This window comes from Ursus americanus, chromosome 14 (genome assembly GCF_024610735.1).
Source record: "Ursus americanus isolate L20-20 chromosome 14, mUrsAme1.1.p, whole genome shotgun sequence".
In the NCBI taxonomy this organism is placed as follows: Eukaryota; Metazoa; Chordata; class Mammalia; order Carnivora; family Ursidae; genus Ursus; species Ursus americanus.
Genome location: NC_142140.1, coordinates 50,460,893 through 50,479,375, shown reverse-complemented (window position 1 = coordinate 50,479,375; position 18,483 = coordinate 50,460,893). Strand labels below are relative to the sequence as shown.

The following is an 18,483-nucleotide window of genomic DNA, read 5'->3' as shown; positions in this document are numbered from 1 at the left end:
ACTGCAGGCCCTGGTACCTGGCTTTGCCTCCCCCACAGAAGGGTATAGGGTAGGGAAGATGATCTCTCACCTTTGGGGCCCCCCTCCCTCCAAGAAGACAACTGCATCACTCCCAGCCTCCCTGTCACACCTACTACCTGCTGCCTTCCCTTTTTTCCCCCCATCACCCACTCTAGGTGGGAAGTCAGTCCCTTCCTCCTCAGCCGAGTCCCAGAAGCAATATACAAGAAGCAGGAACTCAAAGGGACAGCGCAGCCATCTTGGCAAAAGCATCTTTGGGTGTGAGGGTGCCTTCCCCGGGCCAGTGGGGAGGGGAGGGGGAGACAGGCCCCGGTCCTGGGGCAGGCAGTGAGGTACACGCCCCAGGAGGGCTGACTGATGCCAGGGAACAGGTGGAGCAGGGAAAGAGGCGACAGAAACGGTGCCGGGAAGGAAACAGGTTCTTTGTTTCGCTGTTGCTTCTAAATTTTGTTTTCTGTCTCTGGATTGTAAAAAGCTGCTCTGGCGGCCCGCCCACCCCGGCTGGGGATGCACACATACACGGAGAAGTCCTGGCTGCCAGGGCCCGGCGGCGCCACTCTGCTCCGGAGAAAGCCCCGGGCTGGCTGGGCCACAGGCTCCCGGTGGCTTCAAGTGATGAGATTTTCTTTTCTTTTTTTTTGTCTTTTTTTTTTCTTTTCCGTTTCGTTGAAATATTTACAGCAATGGGGGAGGAGGAGGAGAGAGGAAGGGGTAAGATGGCCCCCTAGGGAAAGATCCAAGCCCAGGACCCACTCCCCAGGGAGATCCAGACCCAAAATCTGCTCCCCAGATAGCCGAGCCCACAGGACTGGGAACTGCCCAAATATGGCCACCCCTGTGGGCTGGGGGCCCTGCGGGGAGTTGTGCTTCATCAGGAGTCACCCCAAGGGAGGGGGTCACTGGGTGCACTTGAGGAGGCTGATGGGCAGGCTTGCTGGGGAGGCAAGGACGAAGAGCAGAGGGAAGGAGCTTCAGAGAAAGTTCCACCTTTAAACCAGCAGCCACAACTGCCCATTCCTCTTGCCCCTGGGGCTTTCTCTCGGGCCAGAGAGGCCCCAGTCTCCAGGAGTAGGGAACTGTAGTGTAGGTGGAACCTGTCTGTCTGTCTGCTCCCACTGCTCCTTCCTGGTGCAGCTGGCAGCATTTTTGGCTGCAGAGAGAGGAGCAGCTGACAGGTTCCATTCAGCAGGGCCCTTGGCCCAGGGAACCCAAAGCCCTCATTTCCCTCTAGGGGGAAGAAAGGTAGGGGACACGGGGAAGTAAAGAGTGGGCTGCACCCATCCAATTTCTCCTTCCTTACTCCCTTGGGGACCTCTTGGCTCCTCCTTACTGCACTTCCCCCAAATCGAGCTGGTGCATGTGGCTGGTAGGAAACCCTGTCTGTGAACCCTGCACCACAAGCCCCCATGGCAGAGCTCCTGAGGGGCCTAGAGGGCCCACGGCTGAAGGGCACCTGGAGAGAGTGGCCCACCAGCCACTGCCTCCATGAGTCTCCCTCTCCCACCGGAGCCCCACCCAGGGTTCCCTCCCTGGCCTGGGCCACCAGCCCCTGGTCCATGAGGTCCCTCAGAGACTGGTGACCAGCTGCATCTGCCCATCCCCATCGGGCCCTGGCCCCTCGAGGCCCGGGGCCGCCAGGTAGCCCTCGTGGCTGGGCCGCCGCACCTGGTAGTAGCCCTGCAGGGGGTTCCGGGCCACCAGGGCCGGTGGGCGCGAGGTGTAGTAGATTTCAGGGGGACCGGGGGGTGCAGGCGGGGGTGGGGGCAGGGCCTCACTGGGCCCCTCGGGGCTGCTGTCCGGGTAGGAGGGCGAGTCCCGCAGGTTGGCCCCACTGGCGTAGAGGGAGTCCCGACCCGGAGGGGAGGATAGGGGCCGGCTGGTGGCCCCATCCTCCGCAGTGCAGCTCTCCGACTCATCCAGATCGCTCTGGTACAGCACCGACTGGGCCCGGGGCAGCAGCAGCGGCTCCTCCAGGGCCTTGTAGAGAAGTTCGATCTCTGCCCGGTCAGCACCCCCGGGCCCGCCTGCTTCTTCCTCGCCACCACCCCCTGGCACAGGTGGCACGGGGGGTTCGGGTGGTGGGGGGCCCTTGGCCCCGCTGCTGCCGCCCCGCAGGTTGTTGTGTACCAGCTCTGAGATGATCATCTTCTCGAAGGCAGCAGCATCGGCCAGGTTCCGGCCTCGGGGTGGCTCAGAGGCCCCGTCCCCTGGAGGGAAATCCCCGCTTCGCAAGGAGTAACTGTTGTTGAAGTTGCCGTTGAGGGGCAGTGTGTCCATGCCGCAGGCTTCCCGGCCTCCCAGAGGGTGCTCTGCAGGCAAAAAGGGGCCAGCTCAGGAGAAGGGCGGGCAGTGACGGGGCTGTGGGCACATGGGAGAGGGGGTGCCTGCTTTCCCCGGGGCTGGGATCTCCTATTCCCATTCTTCCTCACTGGTAGTGGGGACACCAGCCCAGCAGCAAGTTGGAGGAACAGGGGTGGGGACCAGTTCCCTCTAGGTCTCCTCCCACCTGGAGGCTCAGAATCTCAGCAGTGTGAAGAGCCCTAGTGACCAGTTGCATTTCCTGTGCTCTGACCATCACCACCTTCGTTGCCTACCTATGGGCCAAACATAACCCCCTCCGGCTGTATGTGTGTGGGGTCTGGGGGGGCACCCGAATTCTCCTCCCTGATTGAAGTCATCCCAGGATGCCACTATCACATTCCCCTCCTGGCCTCGGAAACGTTACCAGGCAAGTCACACTTACTGGGTTCCCGGTAGCTCCCTGTAGATGCCGGCCAGGAGGGAAAAGAGAGAAGGTGAGAGTATGCTTGGAAAGTCAAGCCCAGGCTCCAATTCAGGAAGCACTAGGATACCCCAAGCAGAGACCCTCGGGATGCAGACCCCACCACACTCCTGACCGGGGCTGTCACCCTCTTCCTATACCAGAGTGCTCTCACCTGGGGAGTTGAAGACAGGGGGTGAGGAGGGATTAAAGCCCACCGACTCGGCGATGAGGGTGTTATAGGGGCTGGTGCCCCCACGGGGCTGCAACACGGGGTTGGTCAGCAGGTGGTTCCCCATGGTACCTGTCCAGAACATCAGAGGTCACAAGGTGGCCCAGAGACACTGGTCCAGGAATCTTGAGGGATAGAGTCAAGGGCAAGGGACGCGCAGTCTCACCTCGGTTCAGGGTGGGGGTGCTGTTGATGTCGCCTGCCATGAAGGAGGACTCCGTCTGTTTCCTCACGGTGTCATTCCACATCCTCCGGATTCGGCTCTGGGGACACAGCCTGGATGTGAGCCCCTTACCCCCAGGCTACCCATCCTCCAGGATCTTTCTGAGGCCAGTCGCCTGCTGAGCACCACCAGGGACCTGGGCTGAGCGCTGCCCTGCCTCTTGGGCCCTTGGGTCCAATACTCAGCCCCAGGGAGCCCTGCCTGGAGCCCTGGCCCCTGCCCAGGTACCTGGGTCCCTGTGTAGTAGCGGGTGTTGCTCCGCATGGCTGAGGTCTTGAGTGAGCCGTGAGCGCCCCCGGGTGGGGAGCGGATGCAGCAGTAGGAGTGACGCAGGCACTTGCTGTACTCCTTGTGCACCTGGGGGAGGGGGACACGCAGCTGGCAGTGGGTGCCCCTGCAAGCCTCAGAAACCTCGTTGTCTCCTGTCCCCCAGCAACCAGCCAGTTAGGCAGGCACTCTCCCTGCTCAGGCTCATCCTCCTTTCTCTACTTCCACTGAGTTTCTCATTCATTCACTCAACAGATCTTTAATGAGCATCTGCTATGTTCCAGGCATAGCTTAGGCCCTAGGGATGGTACAGAACAAATCATTCACACAGCCCTACCTCCAAGAGCTAATATTTTGGTAGACCGAGACATATGTACGTGCAAACAACAGCACACTGTAGGATGTCTGATGCTGCTGGGCGCTACGCAGACCAATATAGCCAGGAAGGGGGTCAGGCAGTGCTGGTGGGTTGGGGGATGTGGTGGGGGTTTGTGAATTCAAATAGACCAGGGGAAGTCTCACTGAGGAAACATCCCAGCAAAGATCTGAAGGAAACAGGGGAGCAGGCCTTATAGATATCTGGGGAGTAACGGAAACAAGCCCTGAGGAGGGTCCTGTCTAGGTGGTGGTGGTGTTTTTTTTCCAAGATTTTATTTATCAGAGAGAGCACACAAGCAGGGGAGAGGCAGAGAGAGAAGCAGGCTCCCCGCTAAGCAAGGAGCCTGAGGCAGGACTCGATCCCAGGACCCTGGAATCATGACCTGAGCTGAAAGAAGACGCTTAACTGAATGAGCCACCCAGATGTCCCCTCTCCAGGTGTTTGAGAGAAAGCAGAGGAAAGAATGGCTGGAGGGGAGGAAGGGAAGGGAGGGCAGGGCAGGAATCTGTGAGCCTGGGGGCTCCTGTAAGCATGTTGGAAAGGAAACTTTATTACCACAGAATTTACAGTTTATCTTGTAACTACTGAATAGAAACCTTCTGTCTGGGTGGTACTCAGTCCTCTCCCATCCACACACCTGATTCGTGCCCCCACATCGTAGGTGGGTGGGTGGGGGGTTGGTCCTCTATTACCACAACCCTGCCCTGTGCTCTCCCAACTCCCCAAATCCATCCTCTCTCGCTCCCCCAGGTTGCCATATCTTGCTCTGTTCCAGAACCCTCTTTACCCCTGCCTAAATCCTCACTGACCCCAAGCCCATGCTCCCCTCACAGCACGCACAGGTCCCACTGCAGAAGGCAGGCACTTGGACCCCTTCCCTGACCTCACCTTCTTCTGTAAGGCGCAGTGAAACACAAAGATGAAGACCCCCTGGAAGGCGTTGAAGGTGGTGAAGAGATAGGCCATGACCACTGACTCCTTATTGATGAAGAGCAGGCCGAACGCCCAGGTGAGGCCCAGCAGGAAGAGCAGTGCGATGGCCCCCAGGGCCCAGGATCTGGGGGAGGGGACAGGAATGTCAACGTCCTTGCCAGTGGAGAAACCTCCCCCGCTGGCTGCTCGGTGTCCCTCTTCAGGCAGGTCTGGATGCTAGCTGCACAGGCCCACCTGGGGTGAGTAGGCCTTCTGGGGGAGGGGAGGCGGGCATTGCTTACACACTGGTACTTCCACCCAGCCTGGGCCTGAGGTTGGGGTTTGGGGTTTTGCAAAGGTCAGTCATTTGCCTTCAGCCTTAGGCCATATTTCCAGACCCTTCAACTATCTTTTGCTGCCAATTTCTCTTTAAGTTGCCTTGAATTGGACTTACCTTTTCAACTTGCCCTTGCCCTAAGAAGTTATGTCCCCAAAAGCACAGACTGGATGTCTTAATGCCATGTTTTCTAATACTTGTTAAGTAACTATACAACAAGCACAATAAAACACCATGTTTGTCCTTAAAATCACATCTTGTGGTAAAATCACATTTCAGGGAGCGTTGGGAGAGACCAGGCCTGGTACGGAGCCGGCAGGGGGAAGTGGGGAAGGGGTCCTCACTTAATGTTGTCCAGGCGACTGGAGTCGGGTTTGAGCACGGATGAGCTCCGGATCATCTTGTGCAGGGTCACCATGAGGAACACCAAATTCACCTGGGGGGTGGGACAAGGGGAAGGGCTAGTCTGGGGGGTCCTTTGGGGTCCCTCCACCTCCCAGTGCAAACTCCTGGCCAAGTCTCCACCTCAACGCCCCCTTCCTCGGGGCTTCCTCTGCAGATGTACCTGCCCTCAGGTGCCCGCTGACCGGTAACAACTGTGTTAATGTGGCTCCTGGTGGTGGGAGGACAGGGCCCACAGCCTGACACAAGGCAGGGGCTCAAACCACAGTTCCTGGATGGATGGGCTTTGGTGCCGGAGCTTTACAGACCCGCTCTGTTCTTGTCCTCTTAGCTGGCTGCTCAATTTCGACGGTTTTCAAACCAGCCCTTTCAGGGCTTGGGGAAAGTGGGGGCGAGGGTCCAGGCTAGTTTGCGTGAAGGACGGAGACGTAGCACTGGGGGTACCACCTTCCCACTTACCACGATAACAAAAGAGACAGGTCCAATGAAGCTCCAGATGAAGTAATTGTCAACTCGGAGCCAGCAGCTGTAAAGGAAGTGGGGCTGGGGTAGACAGAAGCGGGACTGCCCTTCCCTCCCATCCTGGCCCCCGGGGATTCCGCAGATTGTGGCCTTAGATCTCGGGAGCAGGAAGGCCACTGCCCTGAGGGTCCTGGCCCCAGGGATTCTGCTGAGCAGAGCCAGGCAGGAGAGACCCCGGTGGATGAGAGGAGGGACACTCACGCCTTCTCGGTGCCATAGCTGCGGTAGTCGATGGCCGCCGCGATGCCTACCACCAGGGCCGGGAAGCAGTAGCCGCCCAGGTAGTAGTACTTGGTGCGGGAGTACTCGCTCTCAAACACTTCCACCAGCAGCAGGTAGAGGTGCACGCCCTCCAGGCACAGCCAGGAGAAGGCGGCCAGGAAGAAGTAGTGCAGCAAGCCGGCGAAGATGGGGCAAGCGATCTGGGGGCAGCAGGGAGGGGTACCACAGGTGAGGGGCTTCCTGTGCCAGCGCTGGCTCTCCTCCCACCTGCCTCTGCCCCCGACCCCCGGCCCACCTCATACTGAGTCTTGTCTATCCCGACCAGGAAGAGCAGCTCGGCCAGAAAGAGGTTGATGCACAGGTTCTTGTGGATGGTGTTGCGGTCGGTCTGCAACCCCCGCAAGAAGCAGAAGGTGGAGATACAGATGGCCAGGCAGACGAGGGAGATCACGATGCCCACCCAGGTGATGACCGACAGCAGCAGCTCATTGATGCGGCCCTGGTACTGGGGGACAGGAGCACGGATTCGCTTAGCACTTCTGACCTTGCAGCTTGGCCAGGCTCACCCTGGGCTCAGCCAGGTGCCGGTGGCGGACAAGGCCACAGGCCGTGAGCACCACCAGTGCTGCCCGTCTGGCCTTCTGCCCCCTGGCCAGCTTGCTGGCCCCCGCCCTTCTGTAGGTGGCACGCTCACGTCCTCATGCTCTGGGAAACTTGAGGAGAGATGACAAAGGTGACACCAACTTGCTTCTCCAGAGTGCCTTGGGAGAAGGTTGGGACCATGACCAGAAAGAACCAGACATGTGGCCTCCTGCCCCGGGCAAGACTGGTGCCACCCCCCCATGCCCACGAAGCTGGTCTTCCCTGGCACTGCCCATGCAGCGCTCTCTAGGATGCCATGCAAAGCCAGGCCAGCAAATGGGCCTGCCCAGAGGAGCGGAGCGCCGGCCAGCTTACGATCTCGCGGTGAGCCATTAGCACGGCAAAGTTGGTGAGGTGGCTGCAGGCACACGTGGTATGGGTCTTGTTGGACTCCACCAGGCGGCAGCCCTGGGTTGACCAGTAGCCCAGCATGGAACGCTCCGAGTAGTTCCAGAAGGAGCAGTTAGCATTGAAGTGGTTCTTGGCCTGTTGTGTGGTGGTGGCCGGGCAGTCAGATCCAGGGAGTCCCGTTCCAGCCCCCACACCCAGCTATGGGGATGGTGACAAGCATGAGAAAAGTGCCTGGGGCTCCAGGTGACAGTCTGGGATCTCTGGGGGCAAATGGCCCAAGCTGTTGCGGTGGGAGTTGGGGGGCTGGTGCCCCAGGGAGGGGTCGTAACTTGCTCTTGGGGTGGGTGAACGCACAGTGGGGAGAATATACAGCCTGGGGACACGGAAGATGGTGGGACCCCCAGGGGGGGTGGGGACGCCTCAGTCACCTCCAGGTGGGCCACGGTGAAGATGACAGGGTCCATGAGAAAGACACGACTGGACTCCTTGTTGATGGACGCTGCGATGACCTGGGAGTTCACCACCAGGGAGGCGCCACCTGGGCCACCGGAACCCGCTTCACCCGCTAGCTTCACCGTGGCATTCTCGGTGGACAAGAAGAGGCCCAGGTTGTTGTAGAGGATGAAGACAACTTTGACCACACCTGGGGGGACAGGCACGGCGGGGTGTGCCATCAGTCCTGAGCGAGCACACCTTCAGCCACACTGGCCACTGGGACCTCTGAAGCCAGGCTGTGGCCCAGGTGAGGGGGGCTTGGGGAGCCCTGCCATGTACCATCAATCAGTTGTAGGCAGTTCCAAATGGCAAGGCAGTATGCCAGGACACATAGGGACTGTGTCCCCAGCCCCCACCTCACTTGCTGTGTGACCTCAGGCAAATCCCCAACCTCTCCGAGCCTTAGTCTCAAACGGGATAGACCTCCCTGTGCTAGGAGATTCGAGTGCCACTGCACAGGAGTGAACCCTGCAAACTACAAAGTGTCCTGTGCTCTGGGGCTTTGGGGGGACCCCACAAATCCCCTGAAATGTACTGCTTGCTTGAATGGAGAACAACTCTGTGTGTTGTTATGAGTCCCACCCTTCTCTCGGATTCTTCAACCCGATGCAATGTAAGATGTGATGCTCTTCGTGAGGCAGGGATGCCAGCCCAGGGCTTGGGCACTGACCGTTGCGGCTGTTCTGCTTGATGGTATTGGCGGACAGCTGGATGGAGTTCTCGCTTGGGTATTCCTGGGGGAACACCAGCTCCTGCACTTGGCCCTCTGTGTTTAGGACTGTCACCTCCAGAACTGTGGGGACAGGGGACAGCAGGGCAGATGTGGTTGGTGTCTGTCCCCAGTCCAGGGGCCCAGCTATGGCAAGAGGCCCAAGGCTAGGGTGTCCCTAGTTGGCAGGCCCCACAGTTCAAGATTTGCACCAGATCATGATCTCAGGGTTGCGAGACTGAGCCCTGCATCGGGCTCCACGCTCATCACGGAGTCTGCTTGAGATTCTCTCCCTTTCCTCCCACTCATGCACATGCTTGCTCACTCGCTCCCTCTCTCAAATAAATAAAACCTTGGGGGAAAAAAGGATTTGCACCTGAACTTGCCCTGGGCACCACGGCAGCACTCACCCACATTCTGTTTGGCAGCCAGGAAGCGGGCGGGCTCCCTGACATTGTCGGCCAGCAGGAAGGCACCCTCCTCCAGCACATCCAAGAGCATGGTGGCTGTATGCACCTGCTCCGTGGCATTCATGTCCTTCCAGGACTCCAGGGCCTCTGGCCGCAGCAGGTTGTCCACTGTCTCCACCACAGCCTACGCAGGCGAGGGGGTGGTACTGTGATTCCCCCCACATCCTCCAGTTCCCTGGGCTGGACTCTGACTCTACATACCCTCCTCTCGAGCTCCATCCCCAGGGTTGCCTGGGGCGTGCCCAAGGGATGAGGGCTGCCTCACCCCCTACATGGCCAGCAGGAACCCTCTGGGCCTCACCTTGATGTAGTCTTTGCAAGTTCTCTCCCGCTTGTGCATCTGGGAAAAGAGAGCGAGGTGCCGTCAGATTCCCTAATGCCAACACTGTCACATCTGGGCCCTGGAGAGCTGGCTTTTCTGCAGCTGCCACCAACCCATGGCTGGGTGTGAGCAGGACCTGTTCCTAAGGGACCCTCAACTCTAAGGACAGTCCAAGGGCAGCTCAGGAGGAAGATCCAGTATGCCTGGGATCAGTCCTTTGCTCTCTGGCCGCCTAGCTTGGAGGTACCAGGCTGGACTCTTCTTGAGCCCTCAGGGCAGTCCCCCCCCTTTGGCCCCACTGCCAGGCCCCACCTTGTTGTAGTTTTTGCCCGCCGACTCGCGCTCAATGGGCCGCAAGGCCTGTAACTGGGCATCCAGAATATCCAGCAGCTGCTCCATCAGCTTCACCGAGGAGGACACGTCACCCGCGTAGATGGAGCCTCGGGTGTGACGGGCGAGCTCGCTGGCAATGTTGGCTGCATTCTCCCCACTCTTGATCTGTGTGAGGTGGGAGTGGGGCCCCCGGCTATCTCAGAGACCACCTTGCTTCTCACATGTTCCCTTTTCACCTGCCCAGCCTGCTTGGCCCCTCTCCTCCCTCCCTCTTGACCCCTTCTCCCTCCCCATCTGTCTCTGTTCCCTCTGTAGGCCAGGGAGGGGACCCACTCAGTCACGGCTCCCAGACCTGCCCGTTTGTCTTCCCAGTTGCTCTACTGCCCCAGTGTGCCTTGTGCCCGGCCACCCAGGGCCCAGTGTGCAAGCAAATGTGCCAGTCTGGGAGGGACAGCTGCTGCTGGTACCTTCTGGGCCACCTGGTTGACCCAGGGGGAGGTGCAGTTGCTGAGGTCAGGGCCCCGGGGGTTCCAGAGCCCCAGGGCTGGTAGACACTGGAAGGAGGCAATTCCTGCAGGGACAGACAGGAACAGAAAAGGGAGCCACAGGGAAGGAGAGAAAAAGGGGCCATAGCAGGGAAACAAGATGACAGGGGGACAGGTAGGTGAGGAGAGAGGTGAAGGAAACACGGAAGACCGGACATGAAGAGGGCCGGACAGTCAAGAGAGGTGTCACTCTGAGGTGACATAAGCTACCCCTCACTTCTAAGCTCTCCCCTCTTGGCTCTTCTTCCTTCCATCTTTGCCTACCAGAAATGAAACTTTCTAGCGAAGTCCATTTTGGAAGCCTCTTCTCCCTTAAGCCTCTTCAGACTCTCCCTTTTGATCGCTCCACTTGGGAGCACATGGTCCTGGCCCCACCCCGCCTGGCACTTCAGCTGCTTTCTGGACTGCCACTGGCTGCATCGGGGCCTGGTCCAACTCAGCCTGAAGCTGGGGGGCCCAAGTCACCTCCTCTGGGCTCCCTTCCTGGTCTGCCTGGCACTGCAAGAGGGGACAGGGCAGGGAGACTCACTGAGCTGATCCTGTACCCTGAGAGCTCTGCTGGGCTCTGGGAACACAGCTGCAGACCCCTGCCCTCATAAAGCCCATATTCTGGCAGGGGAGACGGACAAGTGCGTCTGGGCTAAGCTGAGGGGTGGGATCTTCCCTGGCCAGACCAGGTGTGGCCACGCCCCAAGCCAGCCACAGTGAGGTGACTGCAGCCTCCGTACTCACCGCGGGTCCCCTTGGGGCAGGGCCTCTCAACCAGCATGCCCTGCTGGGTGGCTGGCCATTGGACCCGCCGGACCTCTCGAGGTTCACAGAAGAGCTCTGGGGACACGTGCAGATTGGGGGCTGGGGGCCGTCGGGTGCTGGGAGCCGGGACTGTGGCTGGAGGCAGGTCAGGTCCCAGCTGGTTGATGGCGCCCACGGGGTGCGTGGTGAGGGGCACTCGGCGGAGCGGGGTGGTGGCTGCGGGTGAGGCCGTGCTGGTGAGAGGTGTGGGTCGAGCTGTGGTGGTTGTGCTGAGAGGCGGGGAAGTGGCTGGGCCTGGAAGGGACGATGGTATACAAGACAAGGTCATCCCATACCCGGGGGCCTGCCATGGTGTGCTCAGGCATGGGGTCCTTGGCATTCTAGCATCTTCTCCGAAGTGGGAGGATATCCTGGTACCCACTGGGTCTGGGAGATCTCCCCTGGCCTCTCTCTGCCCCCAAGACCATCTAAAGCATCAAAAGGCAGTAAAAATTCAATTGAGTGTAGCCTGAGGTCTGAGTATAACCAAAGAGAACGGGCCAGGAAGGGGATGTCTGAACACAGCCACCTCCCATCCTCATTCCACTCTCACTCTGGTCCCTGTAACCTGGCGGAGTCCCTTCCCTGTGCCCCTTCCCTGTGCGGGCCTTAGCTCCCCATTATGCAAACGAGGTTGGACTGGATCAGGCTCCCCAGCGCTCTGGGGCTGCTCAGAGCTGGCTGAGGGCAGCTGAAAGGGCAGATAGAGACTGCAGAGGGGCCCTTGCCCTCAATACTGGCAGCCGGGCTTTGTTCTGTTTCACAGGCACAGGCTTCCACCCAGGTTGTGCTGATGAGGGTTCCAGGGCTAAAAGTGCACCGGCCCCTGGGAGAGGCGGTACAACTTAGTGGTTAGGAACGCGGGGTCCAGAGTTATTCCTCGGAGGAGGAAACTAACACCCTCCCCCCAGCCCTCCCAGGGCCTTAGTTTCTCCATCTGTAAAATGGCAGTAGTGCTCCCTACCTCATAAACTGTGAAAACGAAACGAGTTCACTGAACGGCTTAGGCCAGCCTCCGTCGCGTGCTGCGGGGATCCCCGGGGCCCCCTCCAGATCCCAGCTCTTAGCGCACTGCGTGCTCCCCCCACCCTGGGGCCGAGGGAGGGGGAGCCCATCCCTACCGGCGCTGGGGTCGGGCGGTCCGAACTCCAGGCTGTAGCGCACCACGAAATAGTTGTTCCAGACGTAGAGCTGGTTGTCGCGAGGGTTGTAGTCCACGGAGGAGACGAACTGGTAGGGGTTGGGGAAGGCCAGGCTGACCGGCTCCTCGCGGTTGGCGTTGGTGTTGAAGGCGTAGTCCACGCGGTTGCCGGCCGCCTCGCTGTCGTCGTCCACGTACACGGAGCGCAGCACGTACAGGACTCCGCACACCATGAAGGCGTTGGACGCCGAGCGCTTGTCGTAGCCCGTCTCCCACGTGCCCTCGAAGCGCAGCGTGTAGGGGTTGAGCTGGCTCACCACCAGGCGCCCGTTGTTGCCCTCGGTGGCGTAGATGACCCACAGCCCGTTCTCGTCCACAGCCAGGTCGATGTCCGTCTTGCCCCCCCAGCGGTAGGGCGACGTGTCGTGGTAGTTGGCCGTGTTGATGACCGTCTCCCCGCTCTTGATGCGTGTGCGCAGATCGTACTTGACGATGTTGCGCGTGCGCTCCTTGTTGTAGAAGACCGCGCCGTCGTAGACCACAAAGCCCGTGCCGTCCACGCGGTTGGGCAGGCGGTAGGTGGTGGTGTGGCGCGCGGCCACGTAGTCTTCCCACGAGGCGTACTCCGTCAGCGTGTCCGTGCGGTAGGGGATCCAGGGCATGACGTAGATACGGTCACCCGCCTGCAGCGGGTCCTTGCACCACGCGCCAGACTGGTGTTCCGACTCGTGCGTGGAGGTGGGCTCCAACACCTTCTGCAGGGTCCCTGGGCACACGAAGACTGGGCCGGGTGGGTGGGTGGGCGGGCAGGGAGGACACGGGGAGAGGAGGAGCAGAGGCGAGGGAGGGGGAGAGAAAGAGGCAAGTTGGTCACGCGCCCGGGGTAGCCAGGCTGTCCCCTCCTGCTGCTGCAGTCACGGTTGCTTGGTAGGGCTGGTGATGGGAAGGGGGTTTCCGGGCTGGGACCCCTGCCCTGCCCAGCTGCCCCTCTCCCTGGAGATGTCAACCCTGGAGGCCATTAAGAGCAGGGTTAGTAGGGGGAGGGGAGGAGGTGGTGCCCCTCTTTCCTTCCCTGGCTGCTAGAGACCCCACAGGCTGGGGATAAAGGGTTTGGCAAGAGCCCTCCCAGACTTCCTCGTGTGCCTTAAGTGGGGGCGGAAAGATCTCCTCACTGCAGCCACTTCTGGCTTTGAAGTTCCAGGGACTCAGTGCCCTGCTCCTTCGCCATCGTCACAGCCCCCTATGGAAGAGCTACGGTCGAGGGTCCCATCCTTCACCAACCACACCAGGACACAGGTTTTGTTTGTCTCCACCTCCCCCCCTGCAAAAATTGCACAGTAGAGTGATGTTTCCGTACCCACTATGGGTGTCAGGAGTCCCCCCCTATTCCAGGATAGAGGAGGCACCCAAAGTTCCTGATGCAGCCTGTGGCCCCCCCACACCCAGTACCCACACAATCAGTAGGTGAGGAGGGGCTTTTGGAGAAGCCCAGCCCCTCCCCCAGGGTGCCCAGCCCTGCCCCCAGCCGGCAAGGTCTCTCATGGGGTGTGCTCAGCAGCAGACACTGACAGTGGTGCACAGGGCGGGGGCGGGGGGGAGTTGGGGGACATGGGGAAGGATGGGGCTCCCTGGGAGAGTTGGGGAAGGGGGGAGGAGAGCTGCGTGGAGGGAAGAGAGACAAAGTGGGGGGCCTCGGCGAGGTCCTGGCTCCAAGGGAGGCACGCTGGAGACCACCTGGGAAGAAAGGGTTAGTGCTGGCGAGGAGAGAGGGGTGAGCAGAGAATTCACTCCAAGGCCCAGGCCCGACTGAGGGTCCCTCGGGGGGGCAGTCCCAGGTCCAGCTCAGAGGGGGCAAGGGAGGGAACCAGGAGCTAGGATAAAGACCCAGCCCGCCCCAGCCAGGCCCCCCCCCCTCCCCTGCCCCGGACCCCGATTTACCTGCGACCATCCCCGGCTCGGGAGGAGGGACCAAGGCAGCGCTGATGTCAGAAAGGTGGGGGGCCCCGCCCCACCCCCCCATTCCCTGAAAAGGAGGAAAACCTCAACTGCATCTCGTTGGCCACCGCTGGCCTGCCCACCCTTGCCCCGTCACATCCCAGTGCCACCTGCTCCTAGCCTCCCCTTACTGACCCAGTAGGGGTCTGGACTTGGGAGTGGTGATGTCCAGAAATACCCCTCCATCCAGGATGGCTGGGCCTCCCTCTCACCTCCCTGCTAGCTGAACCCACAGACAGGCCAGGGTGAGGGTTTGCAGTGAATTCTCTGCTCCTGCTTGGTCTGTCACCAAAGCAGCTGGCCCCAAGGGAACAGGGAGGGCTGGGACCTGGTGTGGGCTTGGGGGGCAGCCCCAGTGGCAAAAGGGTCATGGACAGGCACCACTCCTCATTCCCCCACTTCCAGCCTCACTCTTTGACAGGCTTAGGTGGGGGGATATCTAGCCCTCCCTTCACAGCATCAGGGACAAGGGGCCCCGGGTGCAAGCAGCCAGGAGCACACCCTGTTTTAGGAAGGGGAAGGGAGTCTGGGATCCAGAAGTGAGCAGGAACCAGAGGGATCCTGGCTTGCATCCTGGGCTCCACCATCTCCTTGTCCCCTGTGCCCTTAGGGGTTGGCTTGCACCACGTCCAGCACACCTGGCGTCCACCTTTTCCTCTGTGCCCAGGTCTCCCCTCTCCCCAAGCCAGGACCCCTGCCAGCTCTGTGGCCCCTGAGCAGATATGTCTGTGTGTGTGAGGGGGCGGTGGGAGGTCTCAGAGCCTGACCTGGTCAAAAGGGTGTGGAGGAGGAAAATGTGGTTAGAGGTTACCCTGGGAAAGGGGGAGAAGATGAGGAAGGGTCTGCCTGGGGCCTTTGACAGTAAGGACCCCTCCCCAGCACCAAGCTCCCAACACCTCCTCTTCCCTCCCCCTCCCTCCCCCCTTGAAGAGAAAAGATCCAGGGCTGCGGTATCCAAACCACCACCGGGCCTGTAAGAAGAGTGTCTGGTGCTGGGTGCGAGAGAGACTCAGGGAGAGAGAGAGGGAGAGAGTGGCGGGGCAGTGAGGGTCGGGGCCTGGGCTGGTTGCCCAGGCCTCTCTGAGATGGGGGAGGGCAGGGGGAGGGGAGCAGCTTGGAGGGACCCCGCCCCACCTTCCTCGAAGGGGATGCTCCACAGACCACCGTAATTTCAAGGTAAGAGCATCCTGCAAGGATGGCTCACCCGGGCCCTGCCCCCATGGCCAGCCTCAGGGCTGTCAATGTCCCCGAAATTTCAGGGGAGGACTGGACCTTCCCCAATATCCCACCCTCCAAGTTCCTCCGCTCTATCCCCTCCCCTCTCCAAATGCTGGGAAGAGCTCCACCCACCATGGAGTTTTCCCCTGCTGAAGGTTAACCCTGCAAGAAATTACGGTGCTCGTGAAAGTCCCCTGACCCGGCCTATACCTCCCCCAACCCCCCTCTCCCTGGTCCTCTAACCAAAACAGCCCAGAAGAAACCCTGACTGCAGCTTCGCAAGTGTTTCAGAACCAGAGAAAACGCTCCCCCACCCAGCGCTCCCCCCACCATAAGGCCCACCCCCGCCCTTTGGCCCCCAATTTGGCAGACTGCCCTCCCAGGGCTGGGGACAGCTTTACATCCCTCCCCAGGGCTGGGCCCCCCTGGCCGGTCAAGGATGGGGGTTGGGGGTGGGGGAAACTGGTGCTCCGTGCTCCAAAACAGCTCTGGGCCTTGGAAACGCCAAACCAGAAGGAACTTATGCCACCAGGAGCCCGAGAGATAGAAGGAATCTGCTCCCCAAAAGGAAAACAAAGGTGTCCCCTCCATCCCGCCTCCCCGAGCCAGACACGTGGTACAGAAGTGGGGGCAGGAAGAAGAGGAGAAAGACCGCTCGCCTGGCTCACCCGGTGCACTCCGCCCCCAGTCGGGAGCCAGAGAAGGGGGTCCCTCCCTCCCCTCCCACCCTGGATGCTTACACACTTCTCCTGAAGGAGGCAAAATAAGTATGAGAGAAGGCCAGGTCCCCCCCGCAAGGGCTGGGACTAGGAAGGAGGGACAGAGAGAAAAAGAGGCAGAGAGAGAGAGAGAGACAGAAGGTCCTGCCCGTGCTCAGAGAGGAGCTTCCTCGGGTGGAGTCGCCCGCCCGTGGCGGCACCAGGGCTGGCCCCACCGGGAGGACACCCGGGGTGGGGGATACCAACTGGACCCAGTTGGGGTGGGGAGAAGAAGGGGCCGAGCGGGGAGGGTGGGTCACATAAGTACGGTACAGGCGAGAGCAAAGTGTGAGTTAGGGGTTAGCATTGGTAACAGTGCGTTTACCTTTCTGCTCCACTTCTACTTTAAGCATCGGAAGAGAGAGAGAAAACAAATTGAAAAAAAATGTGCAAGAAAAAAAGAGAAAAAAAAAAGATTAAATTGCTTTCGTTTCTTATCTGGCAACATGCCCCCTTTTCCTTTCTTTCCTCATCCTGGTTCCCCAACCCCGAACGTAGCATCAGCTCAGCCCCCGCCCCCAAGTCCCTTCCTCTGGGGAGAGTGTCCGGGAGACAGTCACAGGGAGGGGAAGACACGCGAGGACAGAGACCAAGAGAGACGGGGGGGGGGAGGTGTACAAACAGGCAGGTGGACGGAGCCCTCAGATGGGTGGGGGCACCCTCAGTGCAGTGGGGGTTGGGGAGGGGGAGCTTCAGCTGGAAGGTGGGCTCTGGTGAGGGGAGCACCAGGGAGGACGTGGCAGGGGTGGAAGAGCCACACAGGTTCCCCCCCTCCGCACAACCCTCCTGCTGCCCTCCTGCTAGAACCAGGGGCCAAGGGGGAAGGGGTTCAGTGCCTTCAGGGGCCTGGGCGCCCCCAGCTGAGAGAACACGCTGAACTCCTTCCCTCTCTGTGCTGGCCTTGCTAGGATCCAGCTGAGCTCCCCCAAGCCCTCACAACCCAGAAAAAGCCAACACAGAGAGAGAGGGCGGCGGAGTGGAACACAGGATGATGGGCGGCGGCGAGGCAGACAGGCAGAGCCCCTGGGCCTCAGAGAGCCGGGCGGGGGAGACAGAGGCAGAGAAGGAAGAGGCTGGGGTAGGGGGACATCACAGACAGCAGGTGGGGGCACAGACACGCTCCCACGCTCCCACGCTCCCCCGGGACAAGCCTGTGGCTCCGTGTTTCTGCCCAGCCCCCCACTGGGGGCCCAGGAGCCAGGAGCTCCCTGCCTGCTGCCCGGCGGGCGGGCGGGCGCACCTGGGGGAGGAAGGGGGCATGGTTAGAATGTGCTCAGCTGCAAGGCAAATCCAGCGTTAGTCGGGCCTGTCTGGCTGTGTGTTTGTGTGTGTGTGGGGGGGGAGTCCCACACACCCACTGCCCCCTCCCTGTGGTGGGCCCCTGCACCCACCCCTGACTCGCCCACACCAGCACTGGGGTCACCCCAGCCTCTGAAGCCCAGCGCAAGATGGCTGCCCAGGCTGCTCCCCCTTCAGGCTCTGTGTCCCTGGCCCCTCAGGAACCTCTGACCAGGGCCTCGCTCTCCTGCCACCTCTCTAGAGGCCCAAGCAGGGAGTTCCACAGGGGAGAGTTTGGCTTCCTTCCCAGCGCCTCGTCCAGGGCCTGGCACACAGGAAGTGCTCAGCGAACACGAACAGTGGGGGACAAGTGAGTGCCCCGCCTCCCTGTTCTCCAGCCTAGCTTCCCTCACCCTTGGAACTCCAGTCCCTCTTCTGCAACCAGGAGCTACACCCCCTCACCCCTGGGTTCTGCCTGCGGAGGGCACACGTGGCCCCACCGTGTCCCAGACACATTCACGGTGTGTCCCACCTCCCCCAGGGCTCAGGCTGGCTGTCTCAGTCCGACTGGGGCTGCCCATGCCCTGGGCCAGCCTGCTCTCCCTGGGCCAGCCTGCTCTCCCAGGGTCATGCCCTGGCCCACACTCCGTGGGAGGGGGGATCAGCTTCAGGAGGTCCCTATGCCTCTTTCCTCCCTATGCCCTCTTTTTTCCTGCTTCTTTGCCCGCATGGTGCCCACTTGCTTTGGCCTCCACTTGGACCAAGGGACGTGTTTCCTGTCCTTTCTCTCGCCTGCCTCAAGAGGCCTGTGCTCATCATGTGTCATTGGTTTGATTTTTCATCACCAACAGCAATAACTGGGCAAAATCACTACGAGTAGTCACAACAAAGGCAATGACTACCAAGTGCCTCCTGCTTCCTCAGCGACTAAGCGCTGGAACCATGCTAGGTCCTTCCCAGGCAGTCTTTCCAGAACCCTGTCTACAGATGGGAAACTGAGGCTCCGTGCAGTTGGCAAAAGTAGGCACCGTTTCTTTCGTAGATGCCTATGGCGTGGGGCGCGTGAAGAGCTTTACCCACGTTCTCTCTGTTCCTGGCAGCATGCCCCGGAAGGGACCCCCTCCCACCATCATAGATGAAAACGCGGGCTAAGCTG

The 18,483-nt window shown here is 60.6% G+C and overlaps 1 protein-coding gene across 3 annotated transcripts in view; it reads right to left on the bottom strand.

The window, feature by feature from the left end:
- Window positions 1-642: 642 nt before the first annotated feature.
- ADGRL1 (adhesion G protein-coupled receptor L1) overlaps window positions 643-18,483 on the bottom strand; it is a 42,688-nt gene continuing 24,847 nt past the window's right edge. Inside the window, exons 4-23 of one of the 3 annotated variants that reach the window (XM_045811946.2) lie at window positions 14,017-14,101; window positions 12,059-12,859; window positions 10,878-11,192; window positions 10,068-10,171; window positions 9,580-9,765; window positions 9,247-9,285; window positions 8,886-9,069; window positions 8,437-8,559; window positions 7,700-7,914; window positions 7,236-7,406; window positions 6,574-6,783; window positions 6,258-6,478; window positions 5,994-6,060; window positions 5,477-5,568; window positions 4,772-4,940; window positions 3,466-3,594; window positions 3,181-3,277; window positions 2,958-3,086; window positions 2,765-2,782; window positions 643-2,330 (exon numbers count right to left, since the gene is read on the bottom strand). In XM_045811946.2, the coding sequence (XP_045667902.1) occupies window positions 1,588-2,330; window positions 2,765-2,782; window positions 2,958-3,086; window positions 3,181-3,277; window positions 3,466-3,594; window positions 4,772-4,940; window positions 5,477-5,568; window positions 5,994-6,060; window positions 6,258-6,478; window positions 6,574-6,783; window positions 7,236-7,406; window positions 7,700-7,914; window positions 8,437-8,559; window positions 8,886-9,069; window positions 9,247-9,285; window positions 9,580-9,765; window positions 10,068-10,171; window positions 10,878-11,192; window positions 12,059-12,859; window positions 14,017-14,101 (4,098 nt within the window). In that variant the 3' untranslated portion in view covers window positions 643-1,587. The remainder of the gene's footprint in view (window positions 2,331-2,764; window positions 2,783-2,957; window positions 3,087-3,180; window positions 3,278-3,465; window positions 3,595-4,771; window positions 4,941-5,476; window positions 5,569-5,993; window positions 6,061-6,257; window positions 6,479-6,573; window positions 6,784-7,235; window positions 7,407-7,699; window positions 7,915-8,436; window positions 8,560-8,885; window positions 9,070-9,246; window positions 9,286-9,579; window positions 9,766-10,067; window positions 10,172-10,877; window positions 11,193-12,058; window positions 12,860-14,016; window positions 14,102-18,483) is intronic. The other 2 variants (XM_045811944.2, XM_087867216.1) reach the window with 2 other exon arrangements.